General features: G+C 30.1%; 2 protein-coding genes across 2 annotated transcripts; one reads left to right on the top strand and one right to left on the bottom strand.

Annotated features, from left to right (window-relative positions):
• The first annotated feature begins 747 nt into the window (after positions 1 to 747).
• On the top strand, positions 748 to 5309 carry LOC106779250 (phosphatidylinositol 4-phosphate 5-kinase 6). Its single transcript, XM_014667326.2, has 8 exons — positions 748 to 2278; positions 2510 to 2677; positions 2843 to 3008; positions 3200 to 3316; positions 3388 to 3581; positions 3729 to 3874; positions 3961 to 4036; positions 4513 to 5309. Exons 1-8 carry the CDS (start codon positions 1173 to 1175, stop codon positions 4790 to 4792), a joined length of 2253 nt encoding a protein of 750 aa, XP_014522812.1. The 5' UTR covers positions 748 to 1172; the 3' UTR covers positions 4793 to 5309.
• Positions 5310 to 11065: 5756 nt separating this feature from the next.
• LOC106779251 (protein LATERAL ROOT PRIMORDIUM 1) lies at positions 11066 to 14647 on the bottom strand. The gene is made up of 3 exons (XM_014667328.2): positions 13680 to 14647; positions 12854 to 13170; positions 11066 to 11241 (listed from the first exon to the last, which is right to left on the bottom strand). Exons 1-2 carry the CDS (start codon positions 14389 to 14391, stop codon positions 12866 to 12868), a joined length of 1017 nt encoding a protein of 338 aa, XP_014522814.1. The 5' UTR covers positions 14392 to 14647; the 3' UTR covers positions 11066 to 11241; positions 12854 to 12865.
• Positions 14648 to 22110: the final 7463 nt, after the last annotated feature.

The following is a 22110-nucleotide window of genomic DNA, read 5'->3' as shown; positions in this document are numbered from 1 at the left end:
CACAATGATTAAATCATTATTGTTTTCATATTTTAAAACTGTAAATAAAGTAGGTAAGTATAGCTTTATTTAAATATATAAAGGGTGTGTACTTACTATTTATTAAAAAAAAAAGACTGTATATTTAAAGACTAAACAGAATGTAAAAATTGTTTTTTAAAAAATATAAAAAATGTAGAGTTTCTTCATAAATAACTGTAATGTAATTTCTCCTAATTTTTAAAGATTAGAAACACACTACATATTTAAAAAAATTAAAACTAATTTAGTCCATTGTTTAACATCTAATCATATCTTTCTGCAGGGAAAATCAGTAAACATCAGTAGGATTTTGTAATGTTAAAAGAAAGATTTGGATAATAATCTTTTTGAAAGGTAAGAAGAGAGTCTTTCATAAATAGTTTCAGAATAAAAATAAAATAATATTAGGATTAAAAGGTAAAACTGAACATTTTGTGAGAAAAGAAGAAGAAAGACAAATCTAAGATTAGGAGTAAGTTGCTAAAAATGGCAATGACAGACATGCTATCCACCACTCTTTCTCTCATTCTTCCATTTGTCAAGTCTGCTATTACTTTTAGGAGCAAAATTCGGACTCATGAGAATGATCAGAGCAATCTCTTTGTTCCCACACCCATCTAAAGAAAGAAACTCAACAAAAAAATTAAAGTAAAATAAAATAAACAAAATAAAAGGAGATTAATTAAAAAAAAAGAAAAATTTACATAAAAACAAAAAACAAAGACAAAGGGGGAAAAAGAGAAAAAAAAAAAAGAAAGAGAAATTCCAGTTACTGGTTCCAACCAACCTTTTTGCTTTCTCTGTCAATCCAACAGCACCAGTTTCTTTCAAAATCTGAAGACAACCCATTTCACAGACCCAAATAAGGAACCAAAATCTGGGGAAAAGAAACAAACTTGGCATTGGGTTTTGGATTTTGGTTTCTTTTCAATCTTCATTCCCTTTGTTTAATTTTTCTCCTTCTTCTCCAGAAAAAAATGTTTTCTTTGAAGAACAGCATTGTGCATTGACAACAACACACAATAGGTATTTTTTTTTTCTTTTCTTGTCCTCACATGATCATTGATGGGTGAATAGAGGCCAAAGGGGGTGTTGTAGGGCTATGAGAGAGAGAGGGTGGGAGGGGCATAGCTGAAGCCTTTTGGAAAAGAATGAACAAAGAGCTTACTGGTTTTGTGAAGGCTTGGGAAGCAGCAGTTAGGAAATCAGCAGGTCCAAAGAAGAGGGCAAGCAGCATCTTCACACCAATGTCTGTTGCCCATGTTGATGATGATGATGATGCAAGGAATGGTGGTGAGGTTTCCGTTACTCAGGTTGAGAAGATTCTCCCCAATGGCGACTTCTACACTGGGCAGTGGCTGGAGAATGGTCCTCATGGCCAGGGAAAGTATCTGTGGACAGATGGATGCATGTATGTTGGGGAATGGCAGAGGGGTGCAATCACGGGGAAAGGAAGGTTCAGCTGGCCCAGTGGTGCCACCTACGAGGGTGATTTCAAGAGTGGTTATATGGATGGGAAGGGCACTTACACAGGGTCTTCTGGGGACACCTATAAGGGTTGTTGGGTGATGGAGTTGAGACATGGCCAGGGAACTCAGAGCTACCCCAACGGGGACTTCTATGATGGGGAGTGGAGGAAGGGATTACAGAATGGGCATGGGAGGTACCAGTGGAAGAATGGGAACCATTACATTGGACAGTGGAGGAATGGTGTGTTCTATGGGAATGGCACCATGATGTGGAGCAATGGGAATAGGTATGATGGTTCTTGGGAAGATGGATTGCCCAGGGGGAATGGCACATTCAGGTGGGGTGATGGGAGTTTCTATGTTGGGGTTTGGAGTAGAGATTCAAAAGAGCAAAGTGGAACATATTACCCTTCTGGCTCTTGTGTCGGCCATTTGGAGTGGGATCCTCAGGAGCTGTTCTCTGTGGACTTGGTGGAGTGCAGTATTTGTGCTTGTGAGAAGGTGGCAATTTACCCTTCACAGAAGAGTTTGAACATTTTGGATGGAGATAAGATGAGTAGGAAAGGAACTGATGTGAATGGTAGGACAAGGTGGAGTTCAGCCGATGCAAGGGTTAGCAATTACAGTTCTGAAGATGGTTCCCATGACGGCTCAAGGACTTCTCACGGTGATAATTCTGTTCCAAGAGTGCCAAATTTGAGGTTGAAGCCTCCAAAGAAACAGGGAGAGACTATTTCTAAAGGGCATAAAAACTATGACCTCATGCTTAATCTGCAGCTTGGTATCAGGTACTGATCATATTCATAGTTGTTTTCTATGGAATTATGTCTATTTACTCATTTCTCTCCCTCTCTGTCATGAGTTAAGCATTCGGCCTTTTCATTGGTAGACTGATACCTTGTATTGCATCTCCTAAGGTTGTGGTGCAATGATGAATATGGCATTATGAGAAACAATAATTTCTTTCCATGATTCTAATTTTAACTGCGAGGTTATTAATTTCTTGTGCCATAGCACAGACATGCTGTTGGAAGACCTGCTCCAAGTACATCTCTTGATTTGAAGTCTTCTGCATTTGATCCTAAAGAAAAAGTATGGACTAAATTTCCACCAGAAGGATCCAAGCACACGCCACCTCACTCCTCATGTGAGTTTAGATGGAAAGACTACTGCCCAGTTGTGTTCAGGTAAGCTTTTGATCAAAATCTGGTGAGTTAGATGAACCCTGAGTCTTCTAACCCGTTGAGTGTGCTCTTGGAAGTTTATGTCACAAAGTCACTCTGCTGTATTAGAGCATTTTTTACCCATCCTAATTCCTTGTTGATTATGGTTTTCTTCATCCATATTTGCAGGGCTCTTAGAAAATTATTCAAAGTAGATCCTGCTGATTACATGATATCTTTATGTGGAAATGATGCCCTTCGGGAGCTCTCATCTCCTGGAAAAAGTGGAAGCTTTTTTTATTTGACAAATGATGACCGCTACATGATAAAGACCATGAAGAAAGCAGAAGTAAAAGTGAGTTCCCTTTTGAACCAAGTTCGTATGTTTTTGAACTGGTTTAAAAAAATTGAAGTTACTTGGTTATCATTGCAACATGTCTCTCTGATGTGATAGCTTTTAGTTGTTGCTCCATTACAATTTACTAAGGTTGCTTTTTATTATCTGCTAAACAATATTTCATTCAGGACTATATAAAATGATTGCAGGTTTTCTTAAGAATGCTCCCTGGTTACTACAAACATGTTCGGGCTTTTGAGAATACTCTAGTCACCAAGTTCTTCGGTCTCCACTGTGTTAAGCTAACAGGAACTGCACAGAAGAAGGTAATGACCGAGGTTTGTGTAGACTTGTACTCTTGCAAAAGTATATAATTGAATACCTTGATAAATTTCAGGTTCGATTTGTCATCATGGGAAATCTATTCTGCTCACAATATGCCATCCATAGGCGCTTTGACTTGAAAGGTTCCACCTTTGGCCGCACAACGGATAAACCTGAGTCAGAAATAGAGCCTACAACAACACTTAAGGACCTTGATTTAAATTATATATTTCGGTTGCGGAAATCTTGGTTTCAAGAATTTTGCAGGTACCTAATCACTTGCTCATCCATTGTGTGTAACATGCAGGAAACTGCAGTACACCAGATTTTTTTTTTTTTTGTTTCATTAAGGACATTTGATTTGCTGTTATGTCAGTAGAACATGGCTATGTTTTTTAACATATCTTTGTGCAGGCAAGTGAACAAGGACTGTGACTTTCTGGAACAGGAGAGGATCATGGATTATAGTATGTTGGTAGGTCTTCACTTTCGAGGAATGTCTTCTTGTGACAATGTTACTCCTCCTTCTGGTTACAGTCCAGGCTCTACAACCCCAACTGGTTATACCTTGTCTTATATGGATTTTTCTTAATTTTATATTCACCATTAGTTTTTCTTTTTCTGATTACATGAACTTATATTGCAGGCAATGGTAACATGGATGATGGAGCGCCCCGTCTTTCTGGAGTGGATGTGGATCATCTTGTTGTAGATCCTAGTCGGTATAATCCATTATCACATCATGACAGAAGTTCCGAATTTTCAAGAGTTCTGTTAGAAAGTTTTGACCAAAGCAGCATGCATTGTTTTGCTGTTACTATATTTTGATGATGCAAAAACATTCATGCAGCAATCCTATTTTACTCAGATGCAAAAACACTCATTACTTCAAAGTCCATTGTTGATACTTATATATCACTTTTTCCTTGCCCCTAAACTTGCACAAAAGATTTACATAACATTATTATCTTCACCACTTTTATATCTCATAGAAAACAAGTCAGAAGATTTAGAAGCTATAAATATTTGCTTCTAACTGGACTAGGATTATCTCTGATGCATTTAAACATCAAGCATGAACTATCTTGCACTGCTGCACAAGTTTTTACCATGACAGATCCTCATACACATATTCTCTTCAGTCAAGAAAGGTTGCTTGAATGTTCTGAAAACATTTGCATTTTGGTTCATGTTTCAGGTGGATTCAGTTAGGTATAAACATGCCAGCAAAGGCAGAATTGACAGTGCGAAAAAGTTGTGACACCCCTCAGCTAGTTGGACAACCAACCGGTGAGTTATATGAGATCATCATCTTTTTCGGGATCATTGACATATTACAAGACTATGACATCAGTAAAAAGCTTGAGCATGCTTACAAAGCATTCCAATATGATGCAACAACAATCTCTGCTGTTGATCCAAGACTGTACTCTAGACGGTTTCGTGATTTCATCTTCAGAGTTTTTGTAGAGGACTAAAACATTGAAATTGCAGTTACTGCACTAACCAGCATATTGATATAATCATTGCACAGAATGACCTACAACACACTAGTTGAGGGTATTTTTGTGGTAATATAGCCAGAAGGGGTTGCATGTTTCTGCAATTTGCTCATCCTTCACCCCTTACAGTTTGTGATTTTTATATTAATTATAGTCACAGCTAATGTATGTTGTAGTGTAGATCAATGTTGTTCAGAGTTACTCAAGAAGCCTTTTTTTCCCAATTGTAAATGAATCAACAAGAAGGGTCAAACAACATTGGAAACTATTCTTTTTTGTTTACATATATAATATCCCAGGTGAGCCTCTGGGGTTTCAGCTCTGAATAAAAACATGTACAGAAAAGAAGTGAAGGACATTAAGATTTGTGTGCAGAAATGTGTGGTGGATCATCCTTGTACCAACCTTAGCAAGGGATGTGATTGGTAATACCTACTTTTGTGTAGTGGTTCCCCTTTTGCATACTATGAACATTATTTTGTGACCCTTTTAATGAATGAATCTTTTAATGAATGAATGAAAAGGTTTAAGCAATCATTTTGAGGATGTTTCTGCTTCAATAATTTCATCAAAAGTTCTAATTTTGTTATCCTTTAAGACAACAGAAGAATGCATGGATAAGTTGGTATATGCATGTTCTGTCAATACTTTAAACTTGAAAATATTTCCTGCAAATTACATTTTTAGTTTCTTGTGGGTTATATAAATGAATCTGGTTTCACCATTTGATGTGTACACTTAAAAAAATTATGAAGTACCATGACCATTACATAATGACCAGTTATAACTACGTTATTTGACAGGTGCTATGTTTGATACAAAAAGAGCATTAAAACATTTCTGGTTCTATGTTTATTTTTTTTTAGTAAATCATAGTTTATTTTTTCCTTTCAAATTATTGTACTTTTTTTCCCACCGTTACAGTGACTTTCTGTATAAGGTGGTGTGAGTATAAATTCTTTTAAAATTCAAAAAATGCATGTATAATGTAAAAAAAAAAGTGTTAATGTAATAGTTTTAGAACGGAAGAAAGATTTATATAGAAAGAATTCGAAAACTGAAATCTCAGTGTGATTTGAAAAATATGAGAGGTGTGAGCATAATTTCATCTTTATCTTTTTCATGGTAAAGAAATAACAGGAATATAACCATTTTGTTTTGTTTTTCGGGTTAAATATGTTTTTAGTCCCTATACTTTGGAGCAATTTTGGTTTTAGTCCCTCTTTCAAACTATAGTACAATTTAGTCCTTCAACTTTAGAAAACTCTGGTTTTAGTCCTTTTTACCAAATTTTTTAAACTTTATTTGCTGTTTCAAGCACGTTACATTATAGCATTTGGATTGTTTACACTGTTTGACACATTTTTGCTCCAATGTTAACTGAGAAACGCGTTTGAAACAGTAAATAAAGTTAAAAAAATTTGGTAAAAAGGACTAAAACCAGAGTTTTCTAAAGTTGAAGGACTAAATTGTACTATAGTTTGAAAGAGGGACTAAAACTAAAATCGCCCCAAAATATAGGGACTAAAAACATATTTAACCCTTGTTTTTCTGACTCTAGTATCATGTTCTATTCTTACGTTATGAAATCAAAGCTTTTAAAGGGATAAGATGTATCAACAAGATTGAAAATATAGATAGTGGGTGGTTGAGTTAATTAAAGATCTATTTAATAATCAATTTATTATATATATATATATATATATATATATATATATATATATATATATATATATATATATATAAATTCATTTTGTCATACTTAATGTCTTCAAATGAAAATGAATGTACCTTGTTGTTAAGGAAAATTATCTTTTGATGAGAAAAAAAGTGGCTAATAATAATTACGAGTAAATTTATTGTGGCTTAATGTTTTTTCAAATTTGACTTGACATATTTGATAAAAAACAATTAGGTTAAGATTTTTTTAAATAACTAATTAATAAAATAGAATTCATATAAGTAAAGTATTTTAATTTATTATGTTATTTTATTATAATTTATGTAAAGACTTATAAAATAATATTTTAGAAATGATATCCATTTAAAAAAATAATAAGATTCAATTATTTTAATACTAAAAGGTTTTAATATAAATAGCTTTGTTATGAACTAATTTTTTATTTTAAAATACAATATTTCTCTAAAAACCATTCTTGTAGAGTTTTTTACTTTTCTTTAAGAGTTCTTATTCTCTATTTGTCTAATTGAAGAACTAATATAATAGGATTGATTCTTGTGGCGAGCTCTTCAATTTTGACTGATAAGTTTCTTCATTTGCATAAGTTGAGTTTTAGCCATTTTCCTTAATCTATTTTTGTTATTTGTTACATGTGAGTCTCCTTCTACTTGCATGTATTTTTTTAGTCATCTATATAAATCTCTATGGATTAGTGATCATAATGATATGTTCTAATCATTCTTTTGATGTTTATATTAATAAATAGAGTATTCTACAAATTGTGAAAAGTTTCACTATTAGGGTCTTGTGAATTATTTGGTCAAGTAAGGAAAGCTAGTTGTTTTGGTATGCGAGTTTGGTAAATTTGATGTTTTTCATGTTGATGATTTCTTTTATTTCGAGAACAAAATTTGGTTGTATGATGAATTTGTTTGGTTTGTAAGACTAATTTGATTTGTATGGTTTGGATGATTTTTTTATACTTAAGTGTTTTTGGTTGATTTTGTAATGATTTATAAAATCAGAATTTAAGCAATTGAACAAATTGGTAGGCGCTTGATAAGTGTTCAGTGTAAGTTAATTTTGAGATAAATTTGACACTTATTTAGATTTTGTTAAATTCTTATATGAATCATCCCAATTTATCTTGTTTTGTAACTCTTAGATATTAACATAGAGTCAAAGTGGGAAAATAAAGGAAATGAATGAAATTCAAGCAATTATGGACAAAAATGACACTAGTGTAACTGAGGAGGAAACCTCAAACACTAAACGTGAGGCTAAGCCATGAAGACTTCTTCTCAAAGAAGTTATCACAGGGGCTACAACACCAAAGCATGAGGCCTAAGCTACATAAACAAACTTACCTTGGGAGGAAACCTTTGCAACTAGAACCCCAAGTGCACTATTGAAGCCCTACCCTGGACAATTTATAAAAACAATTACTCTCCTATTTTGACGAACTTTTTGAGAGGTTCTTTTAAGAGACTTTAAGAAATCTTCTTAGACATTTACCTTTGTATTTAGTAAACATTATTATAGGTCATAGAAAAGGATTACTCTTCGTTACTTTGTATTCTTCTCATCTATTATAAGGAGCTAAATCTCTTTAAGTGTTGAAACAAATATGTAACCCTTTGGAACTCTCTTGTATTGGTATTGTTTTATCCATCCAAGTATGCTTTTATTACATGTTTTTGAATTAATTTATATCTATTGTTAGATGAACTGATCACTCATTTTATTTCATTGGTTTGGGATTGAGTGAGAATTGGTTTCAAGTTGAGGTTCAACTAATTCTCCTCTTCTTTTAGATGCTAGGATTAGATATAAGGCTCTAGTTGATTATAGAGTCTTGACATTAATGCAAGTGATCTATTCAATTAGTTACCGAGGAATCATACTGAAGTTTGCTGATAGGATCTAAATATTAGGAGGAATCATACTGAGGAATCATACCGAGGAATCATACTGACCTTAATGCAAATGTTGTTGAGCGCCACTCTTTGCGAAAGGTAGTGCATTGAGTGCCACATCTAAGCACAAGTTTGTATGTTGGATCTGTTTTCTTCTACAACTATTTGAAATAGATTTGTGATGGAATTGATGTATGTTATAATGTAGTTTATCATTAATTAAGGAGATAATATGGTTGTGGATAGGTATGATGATGGTGTTGAAGGAATTTTATGGAGAAATTCTTTTTGGTGATGACCTTAATGTATGCATTGACATATGGAATGTTAGTAAGGAGATATGTTGAACTCTAATAACTATTCACACTCAAATAGAATATAATGATTTTTGAGGTGAGATTCCCAAGAGGTCTTAGTCACTAGACTACTAACCTTGTGAGTAGTAGGATGATAACTTCTTTGTTTGTGAGTATCCAAAACATAAATACTACTACTACAAGTAGAGTTATGAACTTGATCCATGACCCATGGATCAACCCTAACCCATCCTTGAAAAAACCTCTTTTTAGGAGGCCCCTTAAGTAGGGGATAAAAAAAAGTTCCAACTCAAAGCTCTCTATCAAATGGATTAGGATGAAGGTTAATGTAAATTTGGTCCTATTACAAGACTTTAATTAACTTTTAGAAACAATATCATTTATATATACATAAAATTATATATTTTATTAAATAGTCTAATATATTATAACTTTTAATATTTTTATATCATACTTATTATTACATTATTAAATAGAAAATATAATCTATAATTTAATATTTACTACAATTTATGTATTAATTTGTAATGGCGTAATATGTGATATGAAATATATATATATATATATATATATATATATATATATATATACATGTGAGAGTTAATTTTTTTGAATAGAGAACGTATTTAGATTTTTTCTTTTATTCTTCTTATTTTTTTCTTTTAAAATAAACATGTTAAAAGGAAAAATGAATATGATAAAAGATAAAATGAAAAGGAAAATAAACTAACATTATATTTTAATTGAATATATGTTTTTACTAATCCGTATATTAAGAATAATTATCTTATTTTAATAAATATTGTTATAGAATACAATTTTTTCATCTTATATATATATCGATTTTTTAATGTTTTATTTTTTGTAAAATTTAATTATATTTCTTTTACACATTATTTTCTAAATTTAGATTATCATGCAGTTTTTACTTTCAAGATGATAAAATTCGCAATTATATATATGTTATCCAAACTTGTTAAAAATTAAGTGAGGATGATTATCAAAACGAATAAATATTTTTTGGTTTCGTTTTAAGTTATTAAAAGATTCTTAACTTATTTGTTATTTTTTGTTTTAAATTTTTATAATTATACTTATCTTTTGTTATTTGAAATTGAAAAGAAAAAAAAAATGTCTCAGACATTTGGATGTTTTAATATTATAAGTTTTTGCTAACGTTTTTAAAAAATAATAATTTAATAAATATTTAGATATATCCTAGTAGAAATATGAGTCAATCTGATATCCAACAAAAATAAAAGTCAAACATAAATTTCACACTTATTTAATTTAAACAAAAAGATGAAAATATTTCTTTTAGGATCAAGAAGATACATAATCAAAGTTTTTTAAATATTCATTTTGTTATAATATAATAATACATGCTATTAAAATAACTATAATTATTTTATTATTAATTATATAAATAAAATATTAATTAAATATTGGATAATCGATTTTTGTAATTATCATGTTCTATCTTTTTAGGGTATTGAGTTTTCAACTTTTTTTTATATGCATGAGTTATAATTTAATAAAATTTAAATTTAATTTAACCTTTGATACTATGATATTTATACCTATTTGTTTAATTGCTATAAAATTTACAATACAAGCATATACAACCTGAAAATAAAGAAAAGACATTATGATAGTCATAATAATTTCATTTAAAATAAACTCTAAATAATAACATTAAAATAATAAAATTTAAATTTAACTTAATCTTATAATGTTACCAAAAATATGTTTGAATACGAGTTAATTTAATTCATTATAAGCTCGAATTATGTTGAATTTAAAAATATTAAAATTTTAGTAAGAATCAATTTTGAATTCTAAGTTAACTCATCAATTTATTCAATTTTTTTTAATTTATATTACTTTATTATAAAATTTATTGATTGATCCACCAACTCATTCAATTTATTATTTTTAATTTATATTATTAATAATATTTAAATTTAACTTTATTTAAATTTTAATTAAAAAAAATATTATTTTTTAAATTGAAGAAAAAAAACTTGTGATTAAATAAACTAATAAACTAACTTATTTAATTCATTAAATAAAATGGAATAATCCGTTTTAATATCACTATTTTCTAACAAATATTTTTCTTATAGTCGCCTATATCTTACATTCCTTGTAAAATAGAAATTATTTTCCATAACTACTAATTATCATCACCTTATTTTTATACATTTCTTCTTCTACTTTTATTTTTATTTTTTCCAAATATTAATCATATACAAGTTAAGAAAAAACAGAATTTTTACAATATAATTCCTAAAATGTATTGTTAAGAAAATTGAGATAAAATAAAACTCTGATTTAGCACTGAACATAATATAAGATTATAAATGTCTGAATTCTGATGCAAGAAATTGAAACCTGGTCCTTCTCTATATATAATATGAATATATAAACATTCTTTAGAACAGAAATTTACAGAACACCACATATACTGTCAGTTTCTTTCCCCTGCAAAAACACCAGATTCTCCACCACCTGTCATTTTGCCAATAAAATTTCATAAATATTATTTTAGCCCTAATTTAAGAAATAAAATGGACCATGCAAAAAAGTATAGAAAGTAAAATAAGAAGAATAAAGCAAGCAATGAAATGACATAACAATATGAAGAAATTATTATAAGGCAAATTTTCAACAAATCACTAGTGTCCCTTTTTCATTATTCCCTAATTTTCACTTTATTCAGTCTTTACTCTTTTCTTTTCTTTTCAAGGCATTTCACTCTCACAACAATGATGTGATGACATGATTGCTTTATTTTCTTCCTTCATCATGATTTAAAATTGAAATAAACATAATAAAACATTGGTAAGATGTCATATAAGAAAGGGTAAGAAAAAAAGAATATAACAAGTATGTAATAGTGATGTTGCTAGTTGTTGGATTGTAGCCATGAATGGTCAAAAGAAAATTATTATATCTACTAGATGTCACATTCTCTACAAAATGTCATTGTCCCTTTTGAAAACAGTGCTACAAACAATTAAAGAGAAACAACAACAGTAATGTTACATCTCATTCTAATTCTTTCAATGTTTTAAATAAAAATAGTATAGCTTTCTTTTCTGAAAAAATAAATTCAAATATCAAATACTTTGTCAATCTAGTAAGAGAAGAATGGAGGAGTGGAGATAAGAGAAGTTCTCCTGTTCTATGGTTAACACCAAAGGTAAAAAGTCCAAAAGAAAAGTTGCATTAAAACAAAAGTTGATGTTGATTGGTAGATCTAAGAAAATATAATATATGCATATGCAGACAAAGTGCAGTTGAATCTTGCCTTATCACACGCATGAATGCAGACACAGATGATAATTTGGTAGTGGAAATGCAACACACTCTCAATGCACATTCATTCAAAGTGCCATTTTTAAAGTCACACTTCTCTCCAACCCAACTTTTCACTGTAACAAAACTAACCAATGTCAAATGAAAAACCAGTCTGCTTTAGTTTCATCAATCATACTTTTCTCCTATGCTTGATTCAACCAAGTTTCACTTTGAATTTGACTAACCTTTCATGTCATTCAATCTCACTAAACAATCAACTTGGAACAATTTTTCAATTCTCAAACAAAAACCAAGGACATGACAAGTTGCTAATTCCATTTCTCTCTCTCTCTACTTGTTTTCATGATTACTCTTCTCCAAATAACTCAACTCATTGATGAAAATTTGTCACTGTTTCATTAAAGTTATGAGACACAAGAATTTTCTAAGCTTTGTTTAGTAATAATCAGCAGGGTGGACTTTTTAACTAGTTACCATTATCAGAACATAAAAAGTGATCTTAGTATAAGTGTTTCTAGTTTCAGTTCACAGACATGAAAATTTCATTTTTGTTTTTCACATGTTGATATTCAATGAACATTACTGGATTTTGTCTATCTGTAGTAAGCTTAAAAAGTGAGAGATCAAATTTATCAGTTACAAAAAACAAGAGGATCAAACTCATCATTTGAAGTCAAAACACTAAATAACATAACATAATTTAAGAAACTGAATCAAATTTTCCCAGTTTTCTTTAAAAAGTGCTTAAACATTGAAGCAATTATTTGAACAGCATACTTAAGGTAGGAGAATTTTGCACCTTGAAGAAATCTTAGCAAACAGAAGCAGGGTAAGCACTGGTTGGAACCCCAATTGCAGAAGAACATTCCCTATTATTATTATTATTACTCTTTCCACTTCCATTGTTTCCCAGTTGCAGCTCAGAGACACTGGGAACATCATTTCTGGCATCAGCACCATGATCATACAGAAACCCCTTGAACACATGGCCACTGATATGCACTGTGGCCAAGTACGCAATCTCATCTTCACCACTCCCAATAGCAGACACTCTGTGGCACCTAAACACAGCAGGTGCACGCACATGCCGTGGCAAAGATTGCTTGAAACCAGCATCTGCAATTCCAGAGACAACCACTTACACATCCAAATTCCAAAATTTTACAACATTTGACTTGCTCCTCAGAAATAATCTGCACCCTTTTATTTACTTGTTTCTATAAGTACTAGAATAATTAATCAAAACACTTTCTAACTCGTTTGATTAGGCTTTTTAATCAAAATTTATACAAAATTCTTCACGACACGTGCTGGCCATACTGTCAAAGCTTTTGAGATTTCTGCAGCCATAACTGTGATCAAACCAGTTACATCTATCTGTATCTCTCATGATATCTAGAATTACAACATCGAGATTTAAGAAAACATCAGGATTTTTTGGAACGACGATGACCACAAATGCGATCAAATGATCATATTTGTCTGTAATTTTTTTACGCTGTCAAAAAGTATGAAAAGAAACTATAATTATTATTGAAATTTAAAATCTTGATTAAATAAGTATTTGACTGGTCTATCGATAGCATTTGCATCTAACATCCTTGAAAAAAAGATAACGAAATCACCTTGTTGACATGAGCTAGTGTCTAAGCTAAAGCTCTTTGATGGGGTAGCATTGGAAGTTGAACTAAGAGAAGTAGCTGCAACATTCTTGGATGACCCTATTGTTCTTAGCCTCTTAGAAGCACCAGCATCACCATCTCCATCACCGTTACCATCACTACCACTGTTACCACCACTGCGTCTGAGAGAGGCTGGAACCCACGTGCTCTTCACGTGAGTGCTGCAATCAAAGCCACGTCCTTTGCAACAAGTCCTGCACCTCTTGTAGCTGCAATCCCTCTTGGCCCTATTGCCACAATCCTGGCACACCCTAAACTCACCACTTTCCTCACTCTCCATCACATGCTTGTTGCTGGCCTCATCTTCCACGTTCATGACACCTTTTCTGGTTGAATTCACTTCTGAGACACCACACATCTTGAGGTTCCAGTAGTTGGTGTTGTGGTTGTTGGTGGTGGTGTTGTTGGCACAGTCCTGAACCTGATCATGAACATCATTGGCGTGTGGAACGGTTAGCAGAGGGAAAATGCCAAGGCCAACACTGAGAGAAGCTGGAGAAGGCAAGGCAAGGTTGGGATGGTGTTCTGCTGAAATGGGGTGGTGTTGGTGCTGATGCTGGTGTTGGTGTTGGTGTTGGTGTTGGTGTTGATGGTGATGAAGTTGAGAAGGGGTTGGAGCTATGAGGACCAAGTCTCTGAGGCCTAACATGTTCATTGGAAGAACAAGGTTTTAGCAGTTTTTGAGGTTTGGATTCTAGAGAGGTGTTGAAATGAAAACGTTGATGATGTTTTATGTGGTATGGTTTTGAGGTTGATGTTGGATTTGGAGGTTTATAAGGAGAATGTTAGGGACATGGGAGAGGTTGAGATTGAGATTGAGATTCCCTTTGAAAGAAACTGTGGTCTGGTGTGGTGTGTGAGTGATGATGATTTGGTGTTTGTGTTGTGTTTTGTTGTATTTAGGATTTGAGAAAAGTGATGCTACAAGACATTACTGCTACAGGGATTTTTCTTCTGACATTCTAACTACACTTAACAGATTCAATTTTTAATTCTCAATATATATCTTTTAAATTATACTAATTTACTTTCAATCTCTGAAAGTTGAGTCAATGATAATGAATTTATTTAATTTAAACAATGTCATGACTCATCATAAGTTTAAATTTGAGTATTTTTTAAGTAAAATTAATTAATTATTATTATATATAACAGTGACAGGGAATCGAGTTAAATAATATATAACAGTCACGAGATTGATATTTAAGATTTTGAAAAAATAGTTTAGAAAATGAACAGTGAAGGAATGAAGAGATTTAATTAGGTGTTAATAAAATTGGGGACATGGTTAGAAGGTTGTGTAAGTAAAGAAGTGATAATAATGGTGAAAGAACAAAAATTAGGGTAGGGGAGGGGTCCCAAGGTAGGAGCTATACCTATAATGGGGGGTGATAGAGCTAGAGGGTCTGTCCATGTAGGTCATGGTCATAGCCTAACCCTAGCTAAGTGCCCTAATAGATTGGCCTTATTGGAAATAAAATAGCCCGTATCCACTAAGACCTACAAGCCACCTTACACTTGTAGGGCACCCCACTTTTGCAGGATCAGACTTCTGGGGGGCCCCCCCTTAGCTCTTTCATATCCATCTTTCGCACTTTGCTTTCGCCAACTTATGTGGGGATAATCACCTTAATTTTAATTATTTATTATTATTATTATTATTATTCATTAAATATATATGACCAAGTATAAATTTTATTTAAAAATCAATCTTTAAGTAAAATTTAAAATTTAATAGCATTCTGTCTTTATATTTGTAATAACATTACATATTTCCTTTAAAAAAATTTCATTTAATGTGATTTTTATGTATTTTTTTCAAAACATTGAATGTGGTTTAGTGTTACCGTGATTTAGAAGATGATGAGCTGATATATAATTTTTAACATGTTTATTGTTCCAATTTCTGGAACAAAATAAAAAAAAATGATATTAAGATGTTGATCTAAGAAAAAGGATAATATATTTTTTTTTAAAAGAATAAAAAAAACATATGGAATCAAAATACACTAAATCATTGTTATTAATATGGAGAAAAAAATGTTATTAAATTTGAAATAACAATGTAAAATTATCACTTTTTATTAAATGTCATCGTAAAATAAACAACATAAACATAAGAAAACACAAAAGAAAACAAGATAAGTTAATGTGCGAAAATGTTTTATAAAACAAACATGATGATATTATCAAACATCACTCATTCATAAAAATAACATATTATATATAAAAACTTATAATAGACTCAATTATCTAGATATATGCGTTTAACATTATATTTCACTTTAAGTGTGCACTTGTAGTCGTTAGGACCTTCTGTCATTCTCTTCCCAATATCATTCCTCTCTATAAGTTGAATGATTGATAGTATATCAGAACACATCTTTATTGAACTCCAATATCAACGTGCACATTAACATCATCACCACAAAGAATTTCTCCTTGAAATTCTCTCAACATCATCGCTATACTTGTTCACAACCATAATCATTTCCACAAATGTTAATAAATAATACAATAAACATACATCAATTTCATCTCTGATTTATTTCAAACAACCCAAGAAAAGAAAATAACAAACATACACACTGATGCTTAAAGGTGGCGCTCAACACTAAGCTTCTCACAAAAGGTGGCACTAAGCAGTAGTTCTAGCACTCAATGTCAAACCTTTCGTAAAAGGTGGCTCTCAACGACAATCCCGACGCTTAGCACCATGCTTCTCACAAAAAGTCTTGCTCAACAATACATTCCTGTTATTCGACATCCTAGAACAAAAATGCTTCAGATCTTTAGTGAAAGATGACGCTTAGTAGTGTCCTACTACTAGTCAGTGCCAAAGCATTCACATTTTACGGGGCTTAGTTGAACAAAATTGGAACTCAACAATTTGAAGCTAAAATGCTTCTAGACCTAAAAAATGAACTGGCGCTCAATGCTAGCCTACCACTGCTTAATGTTTTATTAGAAAAAAATAGATGAAAACTCTATGATTTGGGAAATTCGAACTTGCTCAAATGATCAAATTGGTATTTCTTTCTTATTATTTTGGTAAAAAAAAACAACTTTTAATGTTAGTGGACATACCAATTTTTCAATTGACAAGATCCTAAGTTCCCAAATCAATACAGCTCAACCAAGACAATTCAACAATACAAACATCTAATATACCAAATTCAAATATCAATTTCATCGTACCATTCAATCATCCAATTACAAATTTTCAAGATATTTAATACATTAAAACAATACAATTAGCTTCACCTACTTGAAAGATAAATGAACTTGCTTTAAAGAATCCCAAATCCCTTCAAGCTCACAAGATCATAATCAGTGAAACTTCTCCCATCCTAATTAAAGAACTCTATAAAAATAATTTCTATATATGAAGAAATAAGAGAACTCTATGAAAAGAGAAATTGATCGGTCCAAATTGAAGAACTCATCGCAAAGATCAATCTTATGATTTCAATTCTTCAATCAGATGAATAAAGAAAAACCATCGTAAAAAAGTAAGAGAAATCTATAAAAATAATTTCTAAATATGTCAAATGTTTTAAAATAATAAAATGCGTTCATAACAAAACTATTTATATAAAAACTTTTTAACATTAAAATAACCAAATATTAGAATTTTTAATTTAATAGTCTAAAATGTTATTTTGTATATCTTTAGAAAATGAAATTTGATGATATTTTCTAAACAAAATAACTAATGATAATATTTTGTTATGTTTAAAAGTTTATGTTAAGAATTATTTATATATATTTTGTTCTTTTAATTTATCGATTCTAAGAATAATAATTTTATAGATTTTACTTTTTTTGACCTGTGTATTTTAAAAATAAAATTGTATGGTGCACACAGACTTTAGATTGAACTCAGACCGTTTAACTACGATACTTTAACATTCATAAAGTTCAGACTGTGATATTAAAAATATTTAAATACAGTTTTTTAAGTGTTGAGTATTATTTTTAAACTAAAATTAAAGTTTTAAGAAGTATATCGTAATAAAGATAAAATTGCAAAACAAACTTAGATGTTTTAGTGGGATTAAAATCCAAATTATGATCATACAAAAATATTTAAATCCAGATTTTGTTTTTAGTGTTTTTTAATTAAAATTAAAGTTTTAAGAACAAAATGTGACAAAGACATAAAATTTCAAAACGGAATCGGATATTTTAATGTTATCTTTGTAAGCTTGAAGGTAATAAATGTATGAGTACATTTGAATATTATTTTGTAACTAGTAAAAAAATAAGGAATAATGCAAAAACTTAAAAAATAGTTAAGATTAGTAATTGATTTTAAAAGATCACACTCGATTATTTTGTTTTTGAAAAAATCAGATTATAAATAAAAAATTTTATTAATCGAGTTTTATTTTATAAGAATTATTATATTTATATTTTTTTTTAAATTCTTTTTTTACCTACTTTTTATATCTTTGACTACATCCTTTACCTGAGTATAGTAGGAGTTATTGTTATGAGTACTACAATACTATTCGATGAGAATCTAAACAAATTAAGTTCATATTTTGTTCTTTTTTTACACTTTTAGTATATGTGATGCATGTGGAGGTTGTTGGGCTTTATGTGTCATCTAAGGGTTTAAGATGAATCTTTGGTTAAAATTGTTAAAACATGATACAATCATTGATGTGAGTTTTCTATGTGTATGTATTGTTTCATGTGTGATTAGGGGTCTTTAGAGGAAATATAGTTGTTTATGATAAAAGCTCATAGATAAGGTAAGTGAAACTAGTTATATTTAAATATTACTACTATATGATGCAATTTAGTTGAGTAATTGTGGTATATGATGCTTCTTTGTGTTGGATCTTATTTAAGTTAATTTAGTAAGTTGTATTGAATTTTGTATGTGTTATGATCTATTTTTGCACTAATGATGATTATGATTTGGTTATATTATTTGGTTGAATCTATCTTAGGCATTGGTAGAGTTAAACCAGTGTGTTTTAACATGAAAAATAAGTTGAATTGCTAGATATGTGGGTTGGAAACATTATACAACAGAATTGGTTTTGCATTATGCAGACTTGCTAGACGAGTATATGGCTCATTAAGTGAGAATGCAAAAATCTACACTTTAGAGTTATTTACTTGTTGAGCGAACTACAATTTACTAGGCGAAGCTTACGAAAAGAGGTGTTAGATTGTGAGTTTGCTACACGAGTAAGGAGCAATTGAACAAAAATAAAAATAGTAAAACCTAAGAGCGAGGTGTGTGCTTGATTTTTGGACAAGAGAAATTTCTTATCTTTGTTAACTTCTTATCTTGTTGAAATCTGATATGTAAGTATGTTAAGTTAGTAGTTGAGGATGTGGTGAGTGGAAGCTTGATCTAATGGATTGAGTCATTGATCATTTGAGTAAGTTGATATCCAAACCATGGTTTAAACATGTTTTCCAACCAATTACAAGTATTAAGATATCAATTTAGTCATTTGGAAATGGCTTGATATACACAAATTAAGAATCAGAGTTTATGGTTTTCTGGTATGGTGTTGATGGGATTGGAGTGGCATTAAGTGTTTCAAAGTCAGATAACTCTATGTGTTCTGAACGTTGAGGGGGCACTCTGGGCCACCGAGTGTTGTGTTCTCTATTTGAGGGGTGTTGAGCGGTAAGAAGTGGTGTTGAGTGTCACTCCTCTATTGCAGGTCTAGACCTTTGTTTCTCTTAATTCACTAGGCGAGTGGCTTGCTTGTTAGGCGTCAGTCTTAGTATTAGACATCTGTTTTGGGTTTTTCTTTCAATTTTATGCACTTTCAAAAGTTGATTTATTTTGTATGCTTTATAAAAATTAATTATATGGATGGGTATTGTATATGTTTATGGTGGTGTGTATGATGTTATTTCGAGTATGACAAGAGAGTAACAATAAATTCTAATTATTGGAATTGGAATGGTATTGATGTTTGGCATAATTCCATGCACCTCGTGGTAAGACTCCATGGTGGCGTTTAACAGTGTAACGTATTGATGTAGGAACTCAGTTTTGGAAGTTATCTTGAAACTCCAATAATCATTACATCTCAAGTAGAGAAGGGGATTATGCGATGAGAAGTAGTAGGAGGTCTTAGTCTATGATTTGATTCTTTGGCCATAGGTGGTAGACGGACTAATCTCGTGTGATAGCTTGAGTGAGCAAGTTGTTTTATCATTACAAATGCAAAACTTGTCATAGTCTGACATTACTACATATACCAGGATGGTCAAGTCTAAGTGTTATGAATTTGTTTATGTTTTGGTTTGAATTGAGAATGTAATTATTATGTATGGTTGAACATTTGAAGTAAATGGTAATTGTTTCTTTATAAAAGTTAGCTTACACTTATATTTTGTTTGTGTTTCTCTTATTGGTGTGAACAAAGGATGATGTTTTAGTGGAAGAGGTGTTGAGTGACAAAGGAATTAATGTATAAATACTAAAATTAGTTCTCATGTATATTTAGCGTTTTGAAAAACTATTTTATGACACTTAATCCATATATAAATACTGTTGATTTTAGAAACTTGTATATAAAGTTTGGTATTATGATTAGATTTAAATAATTATAATGAAATTTTATATTTTTTCTTTTTAAATTAACTGTTTTTGTTTATTGAATATATATGATGTTTAAGATGTTATAAGATACAGTTTGTTGAGTTTTAAGTATTATTTTTTAACTAAAAGTGAAGGTTCATTTTGAAATTTCGTACCAACTGTACAAACTTTTATTATAAGTAAATTATCTGTGTTCAATATTCCCTTTGAATTTAGAATTTTTGACTTGTGAGTACTATTTAAATTTCTTATCAATGGACCAATTAATTTAATGTTTATTAAAATAAAATTATAACTTAAATTTCTTTTTCATATATAATATTAATTGTCTGACCCCAAATTTGTTATATTTGAAAATTACAAATAAACTAAAAATAACACAAAATTACAATATGCATATACATCCATATATATTGTTTTAAAATTTAAAAATCTATCATATTTTAATTTTGTTTAAAAAAAAAATCTCCTTAACATTAACTCTTAAACCATTATTGAATTATGAGAGGTACATTGCATAATCCTAATTGGGAAATATTGATGCAGAGTCTTAAATACAGTAACCAAATTTTGTCTTTATTTATATAAATAAGTGGCTTGGTCAATCGACATTGCTTTTCTTCCATTTGATGGATCAAACAAAAAGCAATGGTTGTAGTTATTTTGCAGTTCACATCACAATTATATTTCAATGTTTTAAAATTTTATAATTTTCAATGAGAAATATTAGTAATATATTTTTAACATGCCCTTTTGAATTTGTTTTCTATTATAATTAAAATTTAATATCTTTAAAACATCGTGAATCTGATAACTTTTTATTTTTAAGTAAATTTCAATTAACAATAAATTTTTTTATTAATCATTCTTTTTTCTAATTTTAATATGTGAGGAGAAACTTGTTTTCTTTCTCTTTTTTGTCTTCTAAATTGTGTCAAGAATATGAATCCAAAACAATAATTGAAAAGTTATGGAATAAATTAATTAATTAAATCCTTTTCACAAAATACTAACCAATAATTTCATTGGTTAAACTTAATCTCATTATCACCTAATAACTGGTTAATATCAATCACCTCCACGTTATTACTATTACACTTTAATTTTCATGTAATTTCGTATATATAAAGTCATTTTTTAGACTTTTGGTATTTTTTTTTCGTGTCAAGGTGCATTGAACTATGATTAAATCAAACAAAGTAGTTCGCATTTAATTTGAATTAAAAAATTTAAATTTTATATTTTATGAATAAAAAACTATTATAATTTTTTTTATATTTTAATAGTTTCATCAAATAATTTACTACTGATAAGGACCCAGTAAAAATCATTAGAATAAAAATGATATAGATAAGAAGAAATATGAATATTTTATAATTTAAATATAAAACTTATAAATAAAAAATAAATAAATATTCAAAATTTATTTCATAATTTTATTTATTTTCTTTATGTTGTCTCCAAACTGTTGAAAAACCTGTTCATTCTTTTTGTATACCAACCAACTTTAAAAATTCTGGTACAGAACCGAATAAATCTATTCAATCTAATCTTATTCTAGAGTGAGTTTGTTAAACTAACAACGTAAATTTTCTTATATTTTAATAATTTCACCAAATAATTTTCTAATCATTATTATAACATTAAAAATGTTACCATATATTAACTAAATTAAAATCTAAATAAAAAATTGTTACAACTTTGAATGCCATTTCATAAATATTGAAATGAAACGCATATAATTTAAATACTTATAATCCTTATTTTTAAAAATAGTTTCTAAATATAAAT

The sequence above is a fragment of the Vigna radiata genome, unplaced genomic scaffold (genome assembly GCF_000741045.1).
Source record: "Vigna radiata var. radiata cultivar VC1973A unplaced genomic scaffold, Vradiata_ver6 scaffold_198, whole genome shotgun sequence".
Taxonomy (NCBI): Eukaryota; Viridiplantae; Streptophyta; class Magnoliopsida; order Fabales; family Fabaceae; genus Vigna; species Vigna radiata.
Note: the sequence above shows the minus strand (reverse complement) of the source record. Positions and strands in the feature narration are given on the sequence as shown.